Here is a 22,796-nt window from a genome sequence, read left to right as displayed (position 1 = left end):
TTTAGTTAAAATAAAAAAGAAAAAGAAAACACTAGATCACATTGATTTTTGATGACAAGCCAAGGGAGGGAAGATCCCCATTTCCTCTGTTCTCTGAATTGTCAAACTTCTTACTGATTGCTTTTCTTAATAAGATAAGGGAGTAAACATTAGAGAACATTTCTAGTCCTTGACCATATAACCTCAGGAACATGACAAAAGATCATGGTTAGGAGAGGAGAGGAGACCACATTTAAATTTAAGTACGTGTGGGATTTGCCTCATATTTTCCCTAAGAAGAGATGTGAAGCTCCCAGTACTATTCAACTGTTGATTACAAAGTTTTTGTTTATTTTTTCGAAGAATGAAACTTTATACCAAAAAGCGTATGATACCACAATATTCTTTTTTTTTTTTTAAAGATTTTATTTATTTGACAGAGAGAGAGATCACAAGCAGGCAGAGAGGCAGGCAGAGAGAGAGAGGAGGAAGCAGGCTCCCTGCTGAGCAGAGAGCCCGATGCGGGGCTCGATCCCAGGACTCTGAGACCATGACCTGAGCCGAAGGCAGCGGCTTAACCCACTAAGCCACCCAGGCGCCCCCCACAATATTCTTAAAACATTACATTTTCATTTAACCTAAGGAAGACAGAGTAAGAGAATCCATATACTATTCATTATTGTAGGAAAAGGACTTTTTTTCTCTTTTTTTATTAAAAAAATTTTTTTTAAGGATTTTATTTATTTATTTGACAGACAGAGATTACAAGTAGGCAGAGAGGCAGGCAGAGAGAGAGGAGGAAGCAGGCTCCCTGCTGAGCAGAGAGCCCGATGTGGGGCTCGATCCTAGGACTCTGAGATCATGACCTGAGCCGAAGGCAGAGGCTTTAACCCACTGAGCCACCCAGGGGCCCCTTTTTTTTCTCTTGAGTTGTAAATGAGCTCACCAGCCTTGTCTATCATAATACAAGTAAGTGGGTTCCCCTGTCAAAAAGCAAAAGCACCAGCTACTGAGATTGGTTTCCTGCCCAGAGCCTGTTCAAATTTTTAAATGCTTCTATCAGAGCCAAATCCAAACACAGTACAAAACCTTGTGCTTGCAAAAGCGTTCAGGAGACCATCCCAAGCTCTGGCTCAGCTGTTATCTTGCAAAGGGTAAGTCTCACCTCCCACCTGGGACTCATTTGACCCAACCATAAAATGGGTGGATTATGGTAGATTAGGTATGTCAACAGGGGCCAGACAGGTGACATAAAGAAAGGAAGCTGACCAGGATTGAGATCATAGGAAGCGGTGATGGTGATGATGGTGAATGAGAGTGTGGATCCTTTAAAGAGGGCAGCCACGCCCCTCAGCTCCAGGCAATTGTTAGCTAGGAAAACAATCGAAGGAGAGGACAAGCCTCTTATCCCTGGTGCTTCTCTAACCTTTAATTTATTCCCTCTTAACATGCTTTTCCTCCCTGACCTTCCTGCCACCCCCAACCCCAGTCTTCCCAGAGTCTCCTAGACTTAAGCCCTCTGGACCAAGTTTCTCAGGGATGCCCAAGCCACCTCCTCTTGGCACTGGCCTTCAGTCCTACCCTAGGAGCTGGAGCCTGAGTATCCTGGGACATCTTGCTTCAGTGGTATGATTCTTTCCCACGGGCTTGATTTTGCCCTAAGTAGTTGGATACCACTCTGTGCTCTCCCAGAGAGTCAAGCTGTTCAACACCAAGGCATGGGGCTCCGTGTATGGAGCTCTTTGCACACCCACACAGCTTGGAGCCTGGTGCCTTCCAGTGCTTCCAGGAGGAGGCATCAGAGAAAGACACCCTGAGTTTAAATGGCCTGATGCCCTTCTCTAGGGAAGACTTGTAAGCCTGAGCCACGGGACTGGTGTATACTTGTTTGTTGTGTAAGCAAGAGTAGAAGAACGTCTACTGTATAATGGAAACTTGAACAGAATAAATAATATCTTTGAAACATTAAAAAAAACACAGAGGATCTAAAATCTAGAGAAGCTGGAAATTCATACTTTCAAATGAGAGTTCTCTTAATATTTTTGGCAATGAATTAAAAACTATTTGAAAGCACTATGCAGGCAAAATTTATATAGCCGTAGGCCATATTCAGCCTATGGATAGCCATCTTGTGATTTCTGTACTTGATGATCTCTTTCAGATCTGGTAGTCTGAGCCCCTAAATATTAGCACATCTTTGCTTTTGTGCGTTGTCCATAAGTAGAGGATTTGATACCATGTAAGAAAAGCAGGAGAGGAGCTGGGTGATGGGGAGGTAGTAGTGCTGCGGACGGGTGACCCAGCCTAGATCCAAAGGCAGGTGCATAACGCCGGCACTGTTCCTCTTCGCTGTTTGCAACATGGGTGATTTAATAATTATAACAGCAATTCTATCATCATCAACAACAACAAAATTACCTTCGCTTATTCGGAGATGGACACAGCACTCTTAGAATTTACAGAGTTGTCTGGGCAATTTTATTAATCCTTTTCCTAAATGGGGACGCAAAAACGGTCAAGCAGTAATGAACAGAGAAGAGAACAGCGGGCGGTTTCACCCTCTCCTTTTCTTCTGGGATGGAAGCCTGCAGAGACTCCTCCCAGCCTGCAGAGGGCAGTGATATTACAGAGCGTTTGACCGAGTACGAAGAGGTGCAAAAAGGAACTGGTGCCATTTTGTGGGGGGTTTTTATTTGCATCCATGGCTCCATCCTCCACATCTTTCCTATGTCCAACCTTAGCTGTAACCTCACACCGCTTTCATGACATAGAGACTTCTGTGTAGAAGTAAGTTAGAGCTGGGCTTGAAACTTGTCCCTCCTGCTCCCACCCCCACTCCCACCCCAATTTGTAGCCCTGCTAGGTTGGGCGAGGTGTTTACTATCTTAGTAACTCAGTTTCCTCAAGTATAAAGGAGAACAATAGCAATGTTTACCTCATCGGGTCAATGTAAGATCATAGGAAATCCTACACACCCTATATAGGAAATGCCTAGTTCTGCGTTAGTCTTACTGAACCATGTTCCTTTTGAAGTTCTTACTTGATTATCTAAATTCCTCCTGCTGTATTTGGAGTTCTGGTCATATTTTGCCCTCTCTGATGGAAAATGATTCCTGGAACAGAATGATCAGTTTGAACGCTACGGAACTGTCAACGTTCAGCACTACTGACCTCCAAAATACCAATTTCATTTGGTTCCACGTAATACAAAAGTAGTCCCAACCCCAAAGAAGGGAAAAGTGGCTTCCATTTTTCTGCTGGTTCTGAAACATACTGGAACAGCGTATACTCTTTCCATCTGGGAAAGGTGAACCCTTCAGTAGCAGGACAAACACTTTCCCATCACATGTAAGATAACATTTGTTATCCACTTCTCGCTTACTAACCGCTTTGTGTACATATCATTTCCTTCAACTCCACGACGACACTGGCCGTGGATAGAAACACACAACTCCTGGTGTGTCACTGTTAGTGTGCCCTGGCTTATGGGATGTGTAACGTGCCATTGCGGTTCCCCACATGTGCACACACTAAAGAGTATTTCAGTGAACGGAGAGGTAATATAAAGAAAGCCCTGAGTTCACGGCATAGGACGGCTCAGACCAAATATAGTTCCACAGACATTTGGATCAAATGCTTGAGATACTGAGGGACCACCCGGTTCCAGTATCCCCAGTGCTGCCAACAAGGGTAAGATGTCCTAATACTTCCTCAACTCTCTGTTGGTTGAGAGTTATTCATTTCAGCTTGGCACTTTGAGCTGTCTACAAGGCACCATTCATGCTTCGAACTTGCAAGATAACGTCCATGCATAAAGACATGAAAAACAAAATCCACTATGGAACCCAAACAGATGAGAGCCCCCCGACTGATTTCTCTTACTCCATATCCTCAAAGAAAACAAATTTCTATGACAGTTCTACAGGTGGTATCGCATCTGCCCTTTGTCTGTTCTTTCATATAATACCTTTTCATTTTTTTCTTGGGTACCTCCTATGAGCTAGGCTCCCTTAGAGGCCAAGGATTAGCACACTACAAGCCTGAGGGCCAAATCCAGTCATCCAGTCTACTGTCTTTTTTTTTTTTTTTTTTTAAATACATAAGGTTTATTGGAACCTAGCCATACTCATTCATTTATGTGCAGTGCTTGGCTGTCTTCTGGCAGAGCTGAGCAGCCATGACACAAATCATCTTGCCTGCAAAGCCAAAATACTTAGTATCTGGCCATTTCCAGAAAAAGTTTGTTGAGCCTATTCTGGATAGAGAGGATAGAGCAGTAAAGAAGAATAACCAAATCCCCATGTGTCTTCAGGTGCTCCTGTTTCTAAGACAACAGTGCTTGAATGCGTACTGCCTGAGGGGCAACCCAAGCTGGACCCAGGGGATCACGGTCGATGCCACTGCTAAGGGTTTGCAAGGAACAAGAACAAGGACGACAGGTGTGGAGACAGGTGTGCAAGAGCAGGTGAGAGAGAGGAGGTGCTGGGAAAGCGGATTAGTTAGTGTGGAAACCAGCTGGAACAGGCAGGCCACAGGGATGCCCCCTGCGGGGCCCCCCAACCCACGGTCGGGCCACGAACCCCATGTATCAGAATCACCTGGAGACATGATTAGCGAGGCAGGTGAGCAGGCCCCACCCAGGAACCTGAATCGGAGTTCCAGAGGTGGGACCGAGCCTCCCCCTTCTTGGCGGGTCCTCCCACACGATTCTGAGGCACGCTCCAGTTTGAAAGGCACTGGGTTAGGGTTTGGCATTAGCAAGCGGTTGAAGGCGCCCCCCGAGGCAGTCTGGCCTGAAATGCACCTGTGGCACGTGGGGGGTGGGAAAGAATTGGGGCACAGACACTCAGAGATAGATGCAGTGAAAAGGCAGTTTATTGTCTATTAATACTGTACAGAGGAACAGAGAGAAGCTACAAGTACAGCACTGGGCTGTTGCTGGCAGTGTTATTTCTGAAGTCAGTTTTTGTTTTGTTTTTCATCCGAAGGAAAGAGAACAGTCAAAGTACACTTCAGGTTACAAAGTACAGCAGCTAGCCCAGCAAGTCTAATTCAGAGTCAGCACGACAGGCTCCCACCCCACCCCCCAACCAACCACAGAAATGGAAATATTTACAGAGATGTCACTCACCCCGAGTGAACTGCTAAAGCTGAAAATTCCATCAACAACCTACATTCACTGAAAAGCTGCATCAGACACAACATTTTCTGGAACCCCTGTGTGATTTTTTAACTTTACTACGTCAGGAGCCTGAGAGGAGGAGAGAATGTTCCAGAACCCAGCAAAGGACAGGACTCTTTCTGCTTGCCAGAATAGGATATCATGGAATTGGCGTGAAAGCTGCACCAGAACAGCTCGGGTCAGACATTGCCTGGTGGTTTCTCTATCTATAAAGACTGACTGCAAAATCAAGGACCTGGACGCCTCCCTGTCCACCTCATCTCAACACTGTGAGGCTCCCGTGTGATAAGAGATGAGAGCCAAGCAGCTCTCCCTTAGCACCTTCAGGCAGTTGCATAGCTCTTTCATTTTGAGAGCCGTCTCCGTGACACTGGCGTTCATAGCTGGGCTTGAATTGGGCCTGTTGGAGGGATTCTAGAGATGACAGAATCGAAATGATTTGCATAGGAACCGGAGGGGTTCTTTTTCTTCAGTTGGAGAGAATGCTTCTGACCTTGCCTTGTTGGAAAAGGGTCTTGGTCTTTTAGGGTCATAGAAAAAGGGCCCATCTGGGGCAAGGATGCTGTCTGGGAAGAGAGTCTAACAGGGGTGGTAAGCAGACTCTGAGGCTTATGCTGCTCTGTCCCTCAGACAGAGGAACAGGTGTGGGTGAAGATCTTTAGGAAACTGAGTTTGATTGCAATGGGAACTTGGGAGATTGGCAGAAAATTGGTGGAGGGGGAAGGATCTGGGAACTCTAAAAATTCAGAATCTCATTAGTGGATAGATAAAGACAATTCTTTTCTGTGTCTTCTTAACTCTGAAAATGTGGTGCAGCACCTTTGGTATTTACAAGGCCAATTATACCTCCTAAGTTTTATATTGTTGCTTTATGGCCAGAGGCTTCTGACGCACCATTTTATCCATATCATTTAAATGTACCATAGTGAGTGGTCCCTTAATCTCCAACACAGTGATCAGTTCTTAAATATGTGAAATATTTGGACTTTGATCATTGCTGGAGTTGCCTTACACTTAAAATGGCTATCCCCTTTCAAAACATCATTATTTATCATTAAAGATGTAGCCTAGAGAGCTATCAAGCTATCAAGACATGGTTTATCTAATGACAGGCATAGAAAGCTTGATCTTACAATATAGGTCTGTTTGGAAACACTGGATTTCATGCAGTGGAGGCACATGGGCAGGCCACAGGACCTTTGATCATGCCTAGGTCTAGGCTTGTGCTGAACTCACCAGAAAGTTACCTTAAGGGAATGGAGAAATAACTCAATCAAAATTGTTTTCAAACTCAAGCTTCATAATGCATATAGATTTCATTATAAAAATATCATTCCTTAAAAAAATACATAAATGTAAAATATTCCATTTCTAATGGCCACTCCTTACTCCCACCCCTATGGTACTCATCTTATGAATGGGCACACCTCTCAGTTATGGCTCAATCACACCATTTGAGTCCATCTCTCTTGCTTTCACAAGCTATGCTACTTGTGCTTAAAAATATGCTCCCAGACCCAGAGAAGGGGTCCACAAGTAAGTCCCCATCCCCTCACGGTAAGAAGGACTGCGGAAGATCTTATGCCGTCTATAGCCTGCCCAGGAGTGTCAGAGCGTGACATTCAGACCCAGATGAGAACACAGGAACATGCTTGGTTGCTAGATGGACATAGACAATGTCCAAGCAATGTCCACTTTATTCCCTCTGGGTCTGACCAGCAAGGTTCTGCCTCAAGGCTCCTGTGATAGAATTCACAGCTCTGAAGAAGGCTGGGTAGGGGCGGGGAAGAGAATGTTGTGTTAATACAGCTTTGGAATACAACCTGCATTTTTTTTTTTTTAAAGGACAGAAAAGAAGAACATAAACAGCAATGCTAAGGCAAACTTTCAAATGGCACATCAGAACTCTTATTTTGTCATTCATTTTGTTCACATCACAAGGCAGATACATTCTGTAAACATACATACCATACAGTACATTAACCATAGGAAAATAAAAGGAAAGCCACCCTGTAATTCTTTTCTTTCTGTATTTTTGTTCTTTCACTCCAGAAGGACTGCCTGAAGTCTAGGGACTTTTAATTTATTTATGGTTCATGAAATACACTTTTCTTTTGATAAAAATGCAGTGACTTGCAAAAAAGAGGCCCCCCTCCCCCCTGTTGACCAGGAAGAGGCATTATGGGGAGAAGATGACCATTTACACCTCAACCTATAGAAACTTAGAAAATAGTCACAAAATATAAAAAAGTCATTCATTTTCAGGAAACATTTTGGTTTCCTGCTTAGTAAAAGAGAGCCTTGAAAAATTGGTTTGTTTTTTTGTTTTTTTTTTTTACAAAAGTTAAGGCAGTCCAGATCTTTGATGCAGAAAACCTGCGATCCCCAAAATTACATCTTATATTTTCAAGTTGAAAGCAAGGTTTCGTGATATGGTTCTCACCTTAGGTTAGACTGGAGTGGAGAGGGGAAGCAGAGGCCTATTTAAGTCATATAAAAATGAAGGGGGATGGGCGAGGCTGGTCTAGGGATCCCCATGGAAATTGCCCTTTTGAAACCTTTCAGGATGTAAGCTTTATTTCATTTTTTTCTACATTCAAATAATAAGTATTTTGGTTTTTGTTAAAATGAGAATTTTATCCTAGAGTTCACTGAAACTATGAAAATACAGACACATAATTGCATTGTGCTCCTATGATCACGAAAGCCTGGCTTTTCTTTGTCCCTAGAAAATGCAGGCCAGTTTTCCTGAAAAGACCAGAAGAAGGCTATACAATGACCCCTGGCAGCTAGAGTCAAAGAGCTCATCTTGCTGGTTTCTTGGAGCTGGTTTGTGATATAGACCACCGTCACTCCATTTACCTGCTGGGTTGTACCGTCCAGCAGGACAAAGGATATTTGCTGGTTCTATCCTCATCAGTGGAGTTCTATATACCTTGATACAAAGTAAACTGAGGAGCTTCTAAAAGATTGCATATTTATGAGGTTTCAAACCTTCTTTGTGGTTCCAATGACTGAAGGTGCATGTTGCAAAAATACAACTTAAGGGGCGCCTGGGTGGCTTAGCGGGTTAAAGCCTCTGCCTTCGGCTCAGGTCATGATCCCAGGGTCCTGGGATCGAGCCCCACATAGGGCTCTCTGCTCCGCGGGGAGCCTGCTTCCCCTCCTCTCTCTCTCTGCCTGCCTCCCTGCCTATTTGTGATCTCTCTCTCTGTCAAATAAATAAAATCTTAAAAAAAAAAAAATACAACTTAAAACTGCTTGCCTTGGAGGAGTGTTTACTGTAAACAAAGTAACCCTTTGGGAGATGAGACTATCCCCGCAAGGAAGGGGCCCTTTGGTGAGCTGAACTCCACAATGAGTCCATTGACAAAGGGAGATCTGAGCTCCTAGATCTTCCGCAAGAACGACAACAAAAAGTCCTCTGTGAATATTTTGTGTTCGCCTGTGTTTTAAATCGACAGGGTGCTTTGTAAAAAGGAAGAGCTGGTTTAGTGGTTCGAGTTTTGCCTCTGTCACCACATTCCCTCCCTCCTCTTTCGCTACCCTGGTTCACTGGCAGGAAATAAGTGTTCATTTCAAGGGTGTTCAGTGGTCCCTTGAAATGAAACTCTGCAGGAGGCGAAGAGACATGAGCCGCTTTCGCACTTGGCCTGAATGTTTTGCTCCAGAGAGGTTCTTGTACCTCGATGTTTTCCCTCCTTTTATAAAAAACTTGACCCTAACCGAAATAAAGCATTCTACTTGTACGTAGGAACAAACACATTTATGACCAGGAAGTAAAATGGAGTTGATGGGAATTTAAAGCTGATACATGTATAATTGCAGTTCAGAAAAGAGTCAAATCTAAGTTTCCTGAAAGTCTTTGAATATTTTTTCGGTTGCTCAGGAGGCTTAAGGAAACCATGCCGTGGGTTTGGCCAGAAGGGAATTCCCTCTCTCCTCATCCTCTCTAGTCCTAGTATTAGTGATGTCACTGGACCCTGTCAAATCACTTTTAGAGGCAACTCACTTTGCTTATAAAAGTAATGAATAGAATTAAGGGCAAAAGAGGTACAAGGTAAAAAAAAAAAATTCCCCTTAGTCTGTCCTATTGCACATCAAAGAAAACAAAGGCAAGGATATACGAGTCATTGAGATTTGTCAGGATATGTACGGTTAAACTTTACCATTTTAACCATTAAAAGATCTTTAATTCAATGCCACTGAAAATCTATTTCTAAGAAATGAAATATCCCTCTTTTCCCTCTTTCTCTTTCTGTTCAAGGGGGAACTGATTATATAGTTTTAGAAGACAATCCAACGAACCATTGGCTCAAAAAGACCATGGTCTTGCAGCTTCGATACTGGTTCTTTAATTTGTCAGATTATGGAAGTCAATACCCTGTATTTTTGGAGGGTGTGATACCACACATAATAAAGTTTTTACAGAGAGAATGATGGCAGGGAAGGCAGAACGTTCTCAATCACGACACTGAGGATATGTTCATTATGTAGTTACTCGATGCTGTAGGTGAGATTATAGGTCTCATCCCATAAAAGTACTGGCTGAGCCTAAATCCTCTATTTTGATAAGTAAAGGATGAAAAATAAGCACATATATGCCATATTCCAACAAACCACTTACTATGGCCACATATCATTTTAATAAAGGTAACATGTCTTACTTTAAAGGATCTAATAATAAGATTTAATAGTAAAATTATAAAGAGACTTCTAATTCATATAATTTGTTAATTCCTATAATAATAACTGATGAATGAAAGTGCAGATTATCATTGGTCTTTCAGATCTCTTGTGTAGGGCTGCAGTGAAAGGGGCAGATCATTTTCTTCATGAAGAACTAGCTCACTACGGCAGGATGGGTAGAACATTTCTGGGAATTCTCTGTCCTCGAACCAGACTGATTCTGGTTATCAAACAGCAAGCTCAAGGGTTCTACATTCTACCATTCCACTCACTAACTGTGCTTTTAAAAACTCCTATTGAATAATATTAACCCCTAAGTGAGTAAAAAAAGGTAAGTTATGGTAAACTTTTAGATTGTTTCTTTATTAAATAAATTATTAAAATAATAGATTGTCCAAACACTGAAACTTTTTTCATTTTCTACGTGAATAAGTTTATCTGGCATGTCATTCTCTTCAACATTTAAAGGAAGCTTAAGTGACCATTGACTGAGGAGTGTGAAGCCGAGTGGGGAGATTTCTAGGCAGCAAAACCAGATGTTATTCCGAGATAAGACAGCAGCTTAATTCAACGGTAGCTGCTTTGGTGAACCTGAGATCATTTAGAGGGAACCCCCTCCACTATTCAAAAGGAAGCCATTGATGGAATCATTTTAGGAGCAGAATTTAGCTCCTTTATTTGTCCCTTCTTGACTTTTTCTGCTTACCCGTTGGTGATAAAATGACTTACTTTGTGCTCACTGAAATATAATTATTTGAGAGAAATGAACTTTTCACAATAAAAATGTCATTTTTCCCCTTTCCATTTGGAATACAAGTTCAAGCCAAGAAACTTAAAGTAGTAACAGTTAGATTTAGCACTGAGAAAACTATGTTTAGGACAAATTTAGTTGGTTCCATAAAGAAATTCTCTCAAGACTATCTTATTTATTTATTTATTTTTCTTGTCTGCTTTCCACAGAGGTTCGACTTGAGGGAGCATGACTTATTGTATGTTTTTAAAAACTATGTTCCATGGAACATAGATACATTTTGTGAACGATTTGCAACAGTGCTATGAACATCTGGGCAAATAACTTCAGGTTAAGAGATCTCTGTTATTAAAACCAGTTAAAATGTTACATCTTTATTTTATTACTGTATTATTTTTTTACTCTATTGCTTCCCTTTGGTTTTACTACACACCTGGCTGTTTGCTTTGGGAGAATGCTAAGAATTTATTTAAATTGTTCATTGTGTTCTAGATTAAAAAAAAAAAAAAAACCAACAACAACCAAAAAACTATTCTCTGATGTTCTGAAATCTCCAGAAGTTTAAGAAACGCCTTAAGAAGCTCCACTATGTGCCACTCAGCCGGTACTTGTGGAAGGAGTTTAAGGACTTAACGTGGAGAAGACAGGTCTTACACATTTTTTACATTTTCAAGCTGATTTTGAAGGGTGGATCAACCTGCATGGTGACATTATGGGAAACATTCTCTTTCTCATGGGACAGAAAGAAAAGAGTCCAGAAGTAAGGCTCTGTAATCAAGTGGGAAGGGGAGATGAACAGGTGAATTCAGTTCCAGCACCGTCCATCCACAATGAAATGGAAGCTTGGTAGCAACCACAGTTGGTCAAAAAGACTGTTCTAGAAATACGGTCACTGCAGAGATACTCCTCAAAATGATCCCTTCGTTGAAAATAGATTAACATGATCAGAAAATATCCATGAAAAAGAAAACAATATAAAAATTTACTTTTTTTTTTCTGAGAGAATACAAGCAAGGCTCATGGATATGCCTAAGTTTAGAGATTACTACGAATGCTCAAAACAATGTTTGTTTCATGTCCTTAGAAAATTAAAAATGGTGCTTCGTATATAAAGTGTCCATCAGGTAAGCCACAGAAAGGGACGGCTGCTGATGGGCGGGTTATGGAATCAGTCCCTACATTTCAGCTGCGACACGCACTGGGTTCCTTTTCTTTTACATCAACGTCATTTCAGTTTTAACAGAAGGAAAGTCATAGATGCACAATACTGTAATCTGGAAGCTTATGTAAGGCAGCAAAAAGCATCACCCTAGATTGAACAGACTAAGTATAAGGTCCACTTTTGGCCACGCTGGCAACCAGTGAGAGCCCACAGCATTTTGCCACACATGATATAAAAGCAAAGATCCACAGCAAGGGAGGCAAGTGGGAAGTCAGCGATGTGGTGATGTGGGACTACATTATAGGAACACGCTACAACAGGAAACCCCCGGGGCCACGGGTTCGATTCCGGTCAAGTGAGTTAAGGCTACTATAGAACTGGCTGATGTGGAGAGTCCATTCCAATCGAGCAGTAAGAAATTGATTCACTCTTGAAGACACAAGGAAAGGTTTAGAGGAAAAGCAAGTTCTTGGAAAGAATGAAGCACACACATGCACGTTGTCTCTCAGGTGAGGAAACTGGAGAAAAATGAAAGGGGGACAAAAATAAGAGAGACCCAAGCAATCCAACTGCAAGGCAAGGCAGGTGTTTGCTTCCAGCTGACAGTATTGCCGTTAGTGGTACAGTGAGGTCTACGGAAGTGGTGGAGAGCCCAGAGGCTGCCCAGAAGAAAAGGGAAGAAAGAAGTGGTCACATGACAACACAGCATTGACAGCGCTTTTTCTTTTGGGTACCTGGGGCTGGCTCTGTGGCCAGGCTCTCTTCTTTCCCTTCTGGGGATGAGGGCTCTGTGGTGTCTGAGATCGGCCTCCCGGACACAAGCTCGGCTGCATTCCCATCGATGGTGGACACGTCCGTCACGGTCTTCTCCCTCAATGACTTCTCATCGTCTTCGTCAATGAGGACCAACTCCGCCTTGATGGTTTCGTCATAGCCTAGCACCTTCTTCGTCTCCTCTTCGTCTTCAATATTCTGGTAGCCCATGAAAATCATGGTGACTGGCTGATCCAAGTTGGCCTCGGGCCCTTCTGTGCTGGGGGCTGGGGGCTGCTGCCCTGGGGTCCCGGAAGAATGATCCTTCCTAGACTTATGTACCATTTCTAACTTGGCTTCCTTGCAGAGCATGGGTTCCTTCGGGTGGCCGAGGCTCCCGTCTGCGATCACAGTTCTTTCTGACACATGCCCTCCTCTGAAGCTTGATTGTCCCGCCTTCTGAATAAGTGCTTCTACATCCTTTGAGCTTAACGTGTGCACTCCATTTTCTACCACAGTGCCTCCCGAGTGCACCTCATACACTACTTTGGTAACATCATCATAGACTTTGACTCCTCTCTGATGGACCCCCTCTGGGCCAATGGTGGATGCAGAGAGAATCTTGGTCTCTCCTGTTTGTTTGTCTTTCTCCATATTAATTTCCATGGCGTATACAGCTTGAATGAAAACAAGAGAAAGGAAGTGCATGTTACAACAAAAAAAGCCAGTGAATGGTTAATTGCCAAACAGACACCAAAAAAAGGGCTTTGTGCCCTTTCTAGTCTAACTGCCAAGCATCTTGAGTGTTAGAGTGAGTGCACAGTGTGGACAGAGGTGGTTATAAATGTGTTTGAACACAGCAGCTCACTGCACTGGGAAGCCAGACGTACAGAGTTGCCATATCTCACTGGCACTTACACTTCTAAGGAAGATCTGCTAACGTAAGACCACAAGCGACCGTGTACATCCTGTGTAATTAATTCCTGGGAGGCTGGCACACATGCAAGTTTATTTTGATTGACAGCTTACCCGAGGCTTATAGACAATTTTAAAGGTCCTGGTTAAGAAGCATTGTAATACCAAAATCTTAATTTTTTTTTTAACTTTTTCACCAAGCGGTCTACTGTTGTTTTTTTGTTTTTGTTTTTGTTTTCTGCATCTCCTTTTACTATGAATGGAGACTATGCAAAAGATTTTGCTGGTGGGGCATGGCTATCCTCCACTGTACTTTGAACTAGGCTGTCTACAGGAACTGAAGCTACAAACCAGTCAGGTTATATGCTCTGAGACTACTTCAATCACTGAGCTGCGTTTCTGAAACAAGGACTAGGAAAAGAACAAGATGGAGGTAGCAGCATCCCGTGGCGACTGGAATTGGAGGACAGTGATCACAGAAGGCCTCTTTCTTTGGCCATGCGCACAGCGCCAAATCCTCGTGATTCTGCCCCATACCATCTTTTTCCTTGGTCACCTTCTCTCTCTTCCACGGCTACTACTCAATTTAAGACACTATTTCTGCTTCCCTAGGTTACGGTAAGGGCTTCCTTCCAGCTCCCCCCGTCCACTCTAGCCCTCTCCAACTTATCCCAAATCTTGCCACCAATCTGGGCTTCCTAAGGACCTGCTCTCCCCTGTTCTGTAGTCTTGTGTGACCCTCCAAACTCTCCAATCTGTTACCCCTGAGGCTCCGTGCGAGGCACGCATTCTGGATGCTAGGGCACCAAGCGAGCATTGGTCTCAGGAAGCCCACTGGCCCCAGGCACGCTTTCCTTGGATGACCCATGGATTACCTCAAACCCCACAACTTCAACACCGAACTTACCTTCTCTAAAAACTCCCCCCTTGTCTTCTTGGTTTTCAATACCAGTACCACATTGTCTCTTGAGCGAGAAGCCTCAGAATCACACCTGATTTGTCCTTTTCTTCCTAATTTCATCCACAGCCAAACTGTTGGGAGCCACTAATTCCACTTCTGACCTCTCCCCTTGCGTCTCCTCACGACTCTTCTACCGCCACTGCCTCAGGCCAGGCCCCCTCTGCTCTCCACACAACAGTTTTGCCCACTTCTACCTGCCGCTTCTCAGAGCAGGGGGCAAAGGTAGCCCAAGACTTGTCTTGAAAATACTATAAAAAGGAAATGGGAGGGAGGGAGGAAGGAAGGAAAGAAGAAAGAAGGACGGAAATTTAAGAAAGAGAAAAGGAAAAAAGAAAAAAAAAAGAATAGATGACAGAGACCATATGTGGTCCACAATGTCTAAAATGTTTACAATCAGGCCACTTATAGAAAAAGTCTGCTGGCTCCACTAGCCTGTGCTCCATCCAGCCCACAACACCTTCTGCACAAATGCTCTGTGGGTTCCTGCATCTATATAGGACAAACGCCAAACTGCTTAGCGTGGCATATAATTCCCTTGGGAATTTGTCTGCAACTTCTTTTCTAGCCTTGTCTCTCAGCCCCTCTCATCCTACGTATGCTCCAACCACAGCAAACTTTGCTCTATTCCCAGAACTCAGCATCCTTCCCTGCCTGGCCTGCCTTTCCCATGGGGGCATCTCGGGTTATGATTGCCTTTGAGTCCCTACCTCTTTCTGAATAACTACACGTTCCCCAAGGGTGTTAAGAAGATCCAAATGATCATTTTAACTGCTCTCCTCGCCCCCAACTTTTTTAGCATAATCAAATAACACCATCCCACACCTAAACTTTTCCTGCTTTTAAGATTCCCTTCTCTTGAACTGGCCTTCCTTTCAGAGTTTCTATCCATCCAATTAGGACCTATCCATCGATGCCCAGCCAGCTGCCTCCCCACTCTCAGAAGGTTTCTTTGGTCCTTCCATCTCCAAGTCTTCTCTCTCTTCTTAAGCTCTCTGAACACTTCCAAACCTCTCTGATGTCACTTAACACTTTCCACTCAGGGGTATAATCATTTGTGGGAATGTTTTATTAGCTCCATGGGTTTTTAGGATCTCTAAAGGTGAGTTTTCTGCCTGACATCTTTCTACCATTCCCCTACCCCACCAGCACCTACCTTAGAGCCTTTTGTCTACACAGTACCTGATTTACAAATACCGGTGAAATAAATACCACTAATTGAAAAGTCTACTATCTAGTCACAAAGACTTTGTATAACATGACACCAATGAAAAGGTACACACAGTAATTAATGTTTGAACTGGTCAGAGAAACAGCCATGATACTATTTCATCTGTTGGGTAATAAGATATGGTCCATTCACAGTTATCACTTAACTAAACAGATTGTGAAGCCAGATCCAATGCTTGATTTTCCTTATGTCCGTTTTGAAAGTTTCCCTTATTCAGCACAAAGATCTTGAGTTTCCTTCAGTGACACAGTGAGAGGCCAACCGATATTTGTCATGGAAGTACATGGGCTCACACAAGGATGGTGACATCAAGAGAAATATTTGTCTCGGTTATTTCCTGATTTCCCACCAAGTCTGTCACCAGAGAAACAGACTAGGCATTTAAAATTGTGTGTGGACTCCAAGGTTTGTTCTTTAAATATTACATTTACATCCAAAAGCACAGTGTGGGGGTTAAAATATTATGTCCTATCACTATTAAAACACTCACGGGACATATTTATAAATAAGGATGATGCCAATGATTGCCAGTTATAGGTACAATACCTAATTATCCCCCAAGCATCTAGTAATATGTGAATAAAATGACACACTGATCTGTCATCAATACAGAATATGGAACAAAACATGTCTATTTTTAGATCCATATGCGATTGGGTACAAATTATTAGCATGGGAATCTTTGGAGATGTCCTTCTTCTTCTGCCCACCAATGAGAACGCTGTCATTGTTGGTCCACTTTTCCTCTCTCCACCATCCTAACCCCCAACCCTCATTTTGTCTTTGCCTGTTTCCAGAATCAGAGACAAGACAGAAAGGAGGGTGAGGAGGAGTTCTATGCTAGAACACCTGAGTAGATGCACACAAAAAAGAGCTGAGAAGCAAGGAGTTCAGTAGGAGAGGGTGTAAAAGCTACATGGGATATGGAAAAAGAGGGTACATTTTTGTGGTGGTGGTGGAGATATGGGGAATAAAGAAAAGGACATGTGAGAAGTGCTTCTGGGTGGGGATATGAATTGGAGTCCTTGTAATATCCTTCAGGAAAAACAGGTAAAGAACAGAATTCCTTTTTTAATGTTGTATTTTTTGTTTGTTTGTTTGTTTTTATTTCTGTGTGTGATTTTAAACCATATTTTGTTAAATGTGACATGGCTCTGGGGACTGAACCACATGTGTCATGGTTTCATTAGGGTGACATATTAGTATTCGTATTTACATGTTGTACACTGTTCTTTCAATATTTCTAGAATATGGGAGTAGAACATCGTAAGACATTTTGCCAATAAGATAAGCCTAAATATGTTATGCCATAAAATACAACATCCATCCATACTTTCTCCCCCAGGTAAAACAAGGCTTCAGAGGAAACAGATTTTTAGCAGATTTTGTCAGGATCTGGCCTCACATGATTTGTCTGCATCTATTCTCCTCTCTAGGAAGGGGTACTTAGGTGAACACTTGGAGAAGCTCTTGCTTAACACAAAAGCAGCATTTAGACTCCATGGATACACATACAAGAATGTTACCAGACATTCAGAAAGCCACACAGGAAGTGTGAACATTTATCTTAAATATTCTGTTTATAAATAAGCATTTTTATTTTGCTCCAGCTCTCAGCCAATAATATTTCAAATGTGAAGCAGGGTGAATGTGAACCAGTACAAAAACGAGACTTATATTTTGAATTCAACATTTTATTTTTGACGCACGCACACCATTAAAAATAAAACTCCTGCTTGTTCCTGCTGTCAGGTGGTGATTACCAAAGGCCTCTCACTTAGGTCATGCTCTCGTGTCTAACCACAAAATATACTCCCTTCTCTTCCATTCTCTTCCCTCGAGCCTTCCCTTGCCACATGGGATACACTACAATCTGTGTAGAGATGAGGGGTCCGTGCTCAGCTTACTGAAAACAAGTCAGGAAGGGCTGCTTCTGAGGAGAGGGGGGTTTTCTGGGGGAGCCCCTGGAAGAGATTTTGAGAGCTGCATGGACATATAGGAAAGTATGTGAAATTTCCTCCAATGAGAAAGATTCTGGAGCCAGAGAAGAGAGAAAGGAGATGGTCTGATGGAAGTCCCAATGACAGGATGACTGAAATCTGAAAGTATGTTTTTACAAAATGATATATTTAATTACTGATTTCCCAACATGACATACATGACAATAACGTTGGAATGGATAAAGCATTTTTGCTATGCTTTCCAAGAACCTAGATGGGGGAGTAGATGTTCATGACTGTCAAGGAAGAATAAAAACCATAGTGGTGAGTTTCTGCAACGGATACAAATGAATGATGCAACTGGACCTTTGATGCCAGGCCTCTGGGTTTGGTTTAGTAGGTCCTTGCTCCACCCTACCCTCTGGTAAATAAGGAGACAGAGGCAGTCTAATTCGGATTGTTAATCCTAGGCTCTTGGTTCTGAAAACAGCCAGGTGTGGTTCAGAGGGGAAGCCCCTGTGATAGGTACTTGCCTAAAAACCAGGGTGGGAGCAGGAGGTGAACCTACTGGCACACTGCACAGCCCAGAGACGTGGGTCTGAGCCACAGAGAATGCTTGATTCCAATGCAAGCTTATGCCAACGGTTCTAGGTACTCTCGTGTTCCCTGTTCCCTTCAGCTTTGTTAAGGAGAAGGCAGCTGTACAGGCACTAAGAAGCCTAGGGAAGAGGAAACAAGAGCATCTGACCCAAGGGAGGGGTGGGGCAACCAACCACATGATTCCATTTCAGAATCAAGCCAAGAGCAGACCAAACAAGACACTGTGTTCCATGAGGACAGAAAATTCAATCATGTGAGGTCCCTCGACTCTAGCTCCTAGCAGCTCACTTGCTCTGACTCACTGTGATCAGTGGGAGGAGGTATAAGGCTGAAGGTCCACATGTAAAATATAATATGACACAGCCCACTGTCATTAGACCCCCACAATATACTGAACACCCAGTAGCTGACATCACACCTGGAATGTGGAGGAGAAACAATGCACACATTTGGCTGAATAAGCTCACTTATGCAGTGAGCATATATACATGCGGTCATTTCCCTTTGGGCACACGACTATGCATATACATATATGCTCATCCCTTCTCTTGGGGATAGAAGTACAAACTTGGCTGCTGTGATGGAAAAAAAAATGCAAGTGAGGAAATTAATTCAGAGTGGATCTTTCCTCTCATCCCAGCAGTTAGACAATCTCTACCTTCAAAAACCAGTCATCACAAGTTTCTTAGAACGATTGTTTTCCCGGGACACCTTAGTACTGACAGAAATAAGTCTGGAAAGGTGTGACGTCATGGCTAAGAAGAGCACAAGCCAATTTCCCATATCTGATTTTGCTTCCACTTTCTTGGTCCAGAAGGACATTTCTCAGTCTGAGAGTGCCAAAGAATATTGCTAAGAGGGAAGTGAAGCCCAGATGAGTGGAGAAGCTCAGAAAATAATGAAGCACTGAGAGACATAAATGATCTCAGTGCTTTGGATCCAGGAGTCAGTTCCCTTATTAATAAATTTGTCTCAAGAATCTTAGACGCTGGGAAAGGTGCTACAAGCCAACACCTGGAGTTCTGATTTAAACAAAGAAGAAGGAAGGAATTACATAAACTATGTAGAAGTAGCTTGCCATCGTGGCTGGCTAAATTCTAAAGTTCATTTTCAAAGAGCAGAGACCACCAAGACCCAGGAAGGGTTCATCAGGCGGAAGGTATAGAGATGCATTTCATTCTCTTTTTGTTCAAGTTATTTAGGCAATTTAAGCAAAGCCAGAGATTAAGATCAATCTGGATCATCACAAAGTCCCTCACATTCCTGTGGACGAGACAGAAACATGTGCCTGGGCTGTCAAGACAGTTGCCAGAACTTGTTACTTATTAAATGAGCATGTCCCACAGGTGCCTATTTAGGGTTCTCAAGGGCCAGGAGACCCCGACAGTGTGTCACAGAACTCTGACTTTGGTTCTAACTGGGCCATGTTTTCATCAATGAAATGAAGAAAAATAATGGAAGCTTGTTTTCAGATCTCAGGTGATACTAAACTGAGAAGAAAAGCGAGGCTTTGAGGTGCTACAATCAATAGCTATAAAAATCTCAGCACTAGAGAAAAAGGGTTTTCTATTTTCAAAACTGTGAAAACCTTTATTCAGATGGAAATCTGAGGCAGAAATACAATATATAAACCCAAGGACAGAGGAGCTGCTGTGTCTGAAATGGGACAGAATACCTGAGCCCTGACTACCAAATCCCTTTATACCATTCCCCTCCCCACCTTTCACAGATGCTCCTCAGTGACCCCATGGGGCCCTGACACTTAAAGGGACAATTATCAAGAAGAAATTCAACAGTCACATCAAATCTACAAAGGGCAGAAAGGTATATAGCTCATTCTTACTTTTGCCTTTTGAGATTAAGAAATAAGGAATTTTGTAGTTTCTCCGAGCAGGTAAAGCAGTATGTGCACAATTAGAGAAAACTGCTACATGTTTCAGTGGAAATGATTTTGGAACAATGACTAGACTGGATCAAGGGAATGAGGCTGAGCAGAGGTTGAACTTGAAGCTGAGAGACCACGGCACCAGCAGAGTGAGTCACATGGTCTGCGAATTCTTGCTCTGTTCTCAGAGCGGGGGGTGTGGAGATCAGCCCACCCCAGAGTGCATGGGGCAGGTCTGTGCACTGCACGTCTGAGGGACAAGAGACAAAGTGGGGAGGGTTCAGTTGGGAGGGCCAAGGATAGCAGAGGGTATCTCAAAGCCATTTCATTAATTTTGGGACAGCCAAAGAGACTGGGTGCTGTGGGTGCTAAGGGGATGCAGATTGGGGATCTGGGAAAGACCAGAAATGATAGTCATTTTCAAATAGTTGAAGGGAAATCAATTCAAGGTTTGTTCCAAGTGGCTCCAGGGAGCAAGATAAGGACTGATGGGTGGAAGATGGAGGCAGACCTCCGAGGAAGGACTTCCCAATGGTCAGTACAAGTAGACAGAGTGGGGCTCCTGGAGGGACACAAACTCCAATCACAGAGGTATATGACTGTGATCTGGGGATCCATTTGCAGGGCTGCTAAAGCCTGGCCTCATGTTTGATTGCAACAGATGCTTCCTAATTCTAAAAGCAATGATGCTAAATAAATTCCCATTTATAAAGAAGCCTAAACCTTCCAAACTCCAAACGACCAGAAGATTTGTCATAATGCTGAGTAACCACAAGTGACATTTATTAAAATGGGCCCAAGGAATGCCTGGGTGGCTCAGTTGGTTGAGCGTCTGACTCTTGATTTCATCTTGGGTCATGATCTCAGGGTCCTGGCATGGAGCCCTTCATCAGGCACCATGCTCAGCATGGAGTCTGCTTGTCCCTCTCCCTCTGCTCCTCTCCCCACCCCCTCTTTCAAATAAGCAAATAAAATCTTTAAAAAAAATTGAAAAATTTAAAAATAAAATTGTGCAAATTTCCAAAAGAATGTTCATAAAGCAAAATGGGTCATGTCTAGGGGAAAGGATTCTGGGAGCGAGTGCCGTTATTTGGTACGCCAGCCATGCTCTGTTGGCCATAACTGACAATGAATCTGGACGCTCCATTCCGAAAAGAGTCTAGACAAAGGAGTTAGCCACAACAAATGCAATTCCTTCCATGATTCTGCATGTGTGTATTTCCACAGTTAGATACATCTATGCAAATGAGTTCTTTGGTAATAAACAGAAGTACACATACACTTATTTTTGAAGATCCTGATCACATAATTCTTTTCTGAAAATGCATTTGCCATCAGATCATTACTTTTCTGGAGCACCTTCAACTTGAAGGAGGCTAGGCTGCGATGGCACACGTATTCCCACATAGCCAGAGCTCCAATCACGTTAACGCTTTACTTACTCTTACATGTCACACTTGTTGACTATCGATGCTGCCCAAACCCTTTCTAGACCCCTTAAAAGTGAGTCGTCACATTGTCCCTATCCTCTCCCGGAGCTGATCCATGTGTCGGTTGGTTGGATCATATCTCACGTCCTGTAAGGTCCAGGAACATGTTGTAGAGAGGGCCCAGGAAGCTGTTTACCCACGCTTATTGGGAACGATCAGCACCCGAGTCTCTAATACTGGCGGAAGGTAAGGTGTGTGACTGTTGAAGAGCTATCACTCTAGTTGACTTCAGAAGTGCTCTTGGAGCACGTGAGAGCTTGCGGCTTAAGCCTCTGATGATGATTTCTCGGCTACACACCTGCAGGCCCTAAGAACTGTTTTCTCGGTCCGGGGACACACAAACCTGGCCAGGGTCCGACCAGACAACACCAGTTCTAGAATTCTGTGAGTCAGCTGTAAAAGTGACATGCTAAGATGTTTACAGAGATACCCAGTAGCTACTGTCGGTGCACACGTCGACCACATCATCACTTACTTGCCATTTTAGGGTACGTTTACATTAAAAGGAGGAGGGACTATTTGCTTCACAAAACATTCAGTTTGACCTATATAAATGATTTCTTCTGGCTTAAAAGCCCATGATTATTTTGTTCCATGAAAAGTGTCATTATGTGATTTATTTTAGGCATAAACTTACCTAGATTATGTAAAACATAAATTGGATTTGAATTCACCTACATTGTTCCTAACTGTGCCACCTTGGCCATTCATTTTTTTCATTTGAGCCCCTGGCCCCCAGTGCATTTCTGTGTGGATTGTAAAACGACTGGTTTAGAGACTGATTCTTCACGTCCATCCAGTTCTGATTTCTGAGGCACATTTGTATCAAATAGAGCAAAACACAGCTCTCTATAGACTTTATACTTGTAAAGGTATGTTTTTTTTTTTTAAATCCACCATTGTGAAAAACATTAGCAAGAAACATGTTCTTTAAATTGTTCGTCCCCTCCCCCAAATATACCACAGTAGCTCAGAAATAATTCCAGAAATGGGAAGACTTGGAATATATATTTATAATATACAAGCAGCTTGATTCCCAAGGGATTTGGCAACATACTCATACACTTTGAAAGTAATTTTCCCCCAGCTTCCATCATAGCTCCTTGGCTCTTGTACATTTTCAGTATGGAAAATATAAACCCCCAGAGGAAGAGCACAGATTAACTTTGAGAATAAGGAGATATATAAAGACCATAAACGTGAGAGAAAGACCCCACTAAAGGTAGGGGGAAATGCCCTATGATTTTCTCAGTAGTCCCTT

General features: G+C 42.9%; 1 protein-coding gene across 2 annotated transcripts in view; it reads right to left on the bottom strand.

The window, feature by feature from the left end:
• The window catches only part of PALM2AKAP2 (PALM2 and AKAP2 fusion), a 503,483-nt gene that overhangs the window by 186,669 nt on the left and 294,018 nt on the right, over positions 1-22,796 (bottom strand). Inside the window, exon 9 of one of the 2 annotated variants that reach the window (XM_047700792.1) lies at positions 12,498-13,193. The exons of the other annotated variant lie outside the window; for it this stretch is intronic. Within the exon in view, the coding sequence (XP_047556748.1) occupies positions 12,498-13,193 (696 nt within the window). The remainder of the gene's footprint in view (positions 1-12,497; positions 13,194-22,796) is intronic. 2 annotated transcript variants of the gene reach the window in all.

The sequence above is a fragment of the Lutra lutra genome, chromosome 13, assembly GCF_902655055.1.
Source record: "Lutra lutra chromosome 13, mLutLut1.2, whole genome shotgun sequence".
NCBI lineage: Eukaryota > Metazoa > Chordata > Mammalia > Carnivora > Mustelidae > Lutra > Lutra lutra.
The sequence above is the reverse complement of the archived record's forward strand: the minus strand, read 5'-3'. Positions and strand labels throughout refer to the sequence as shown.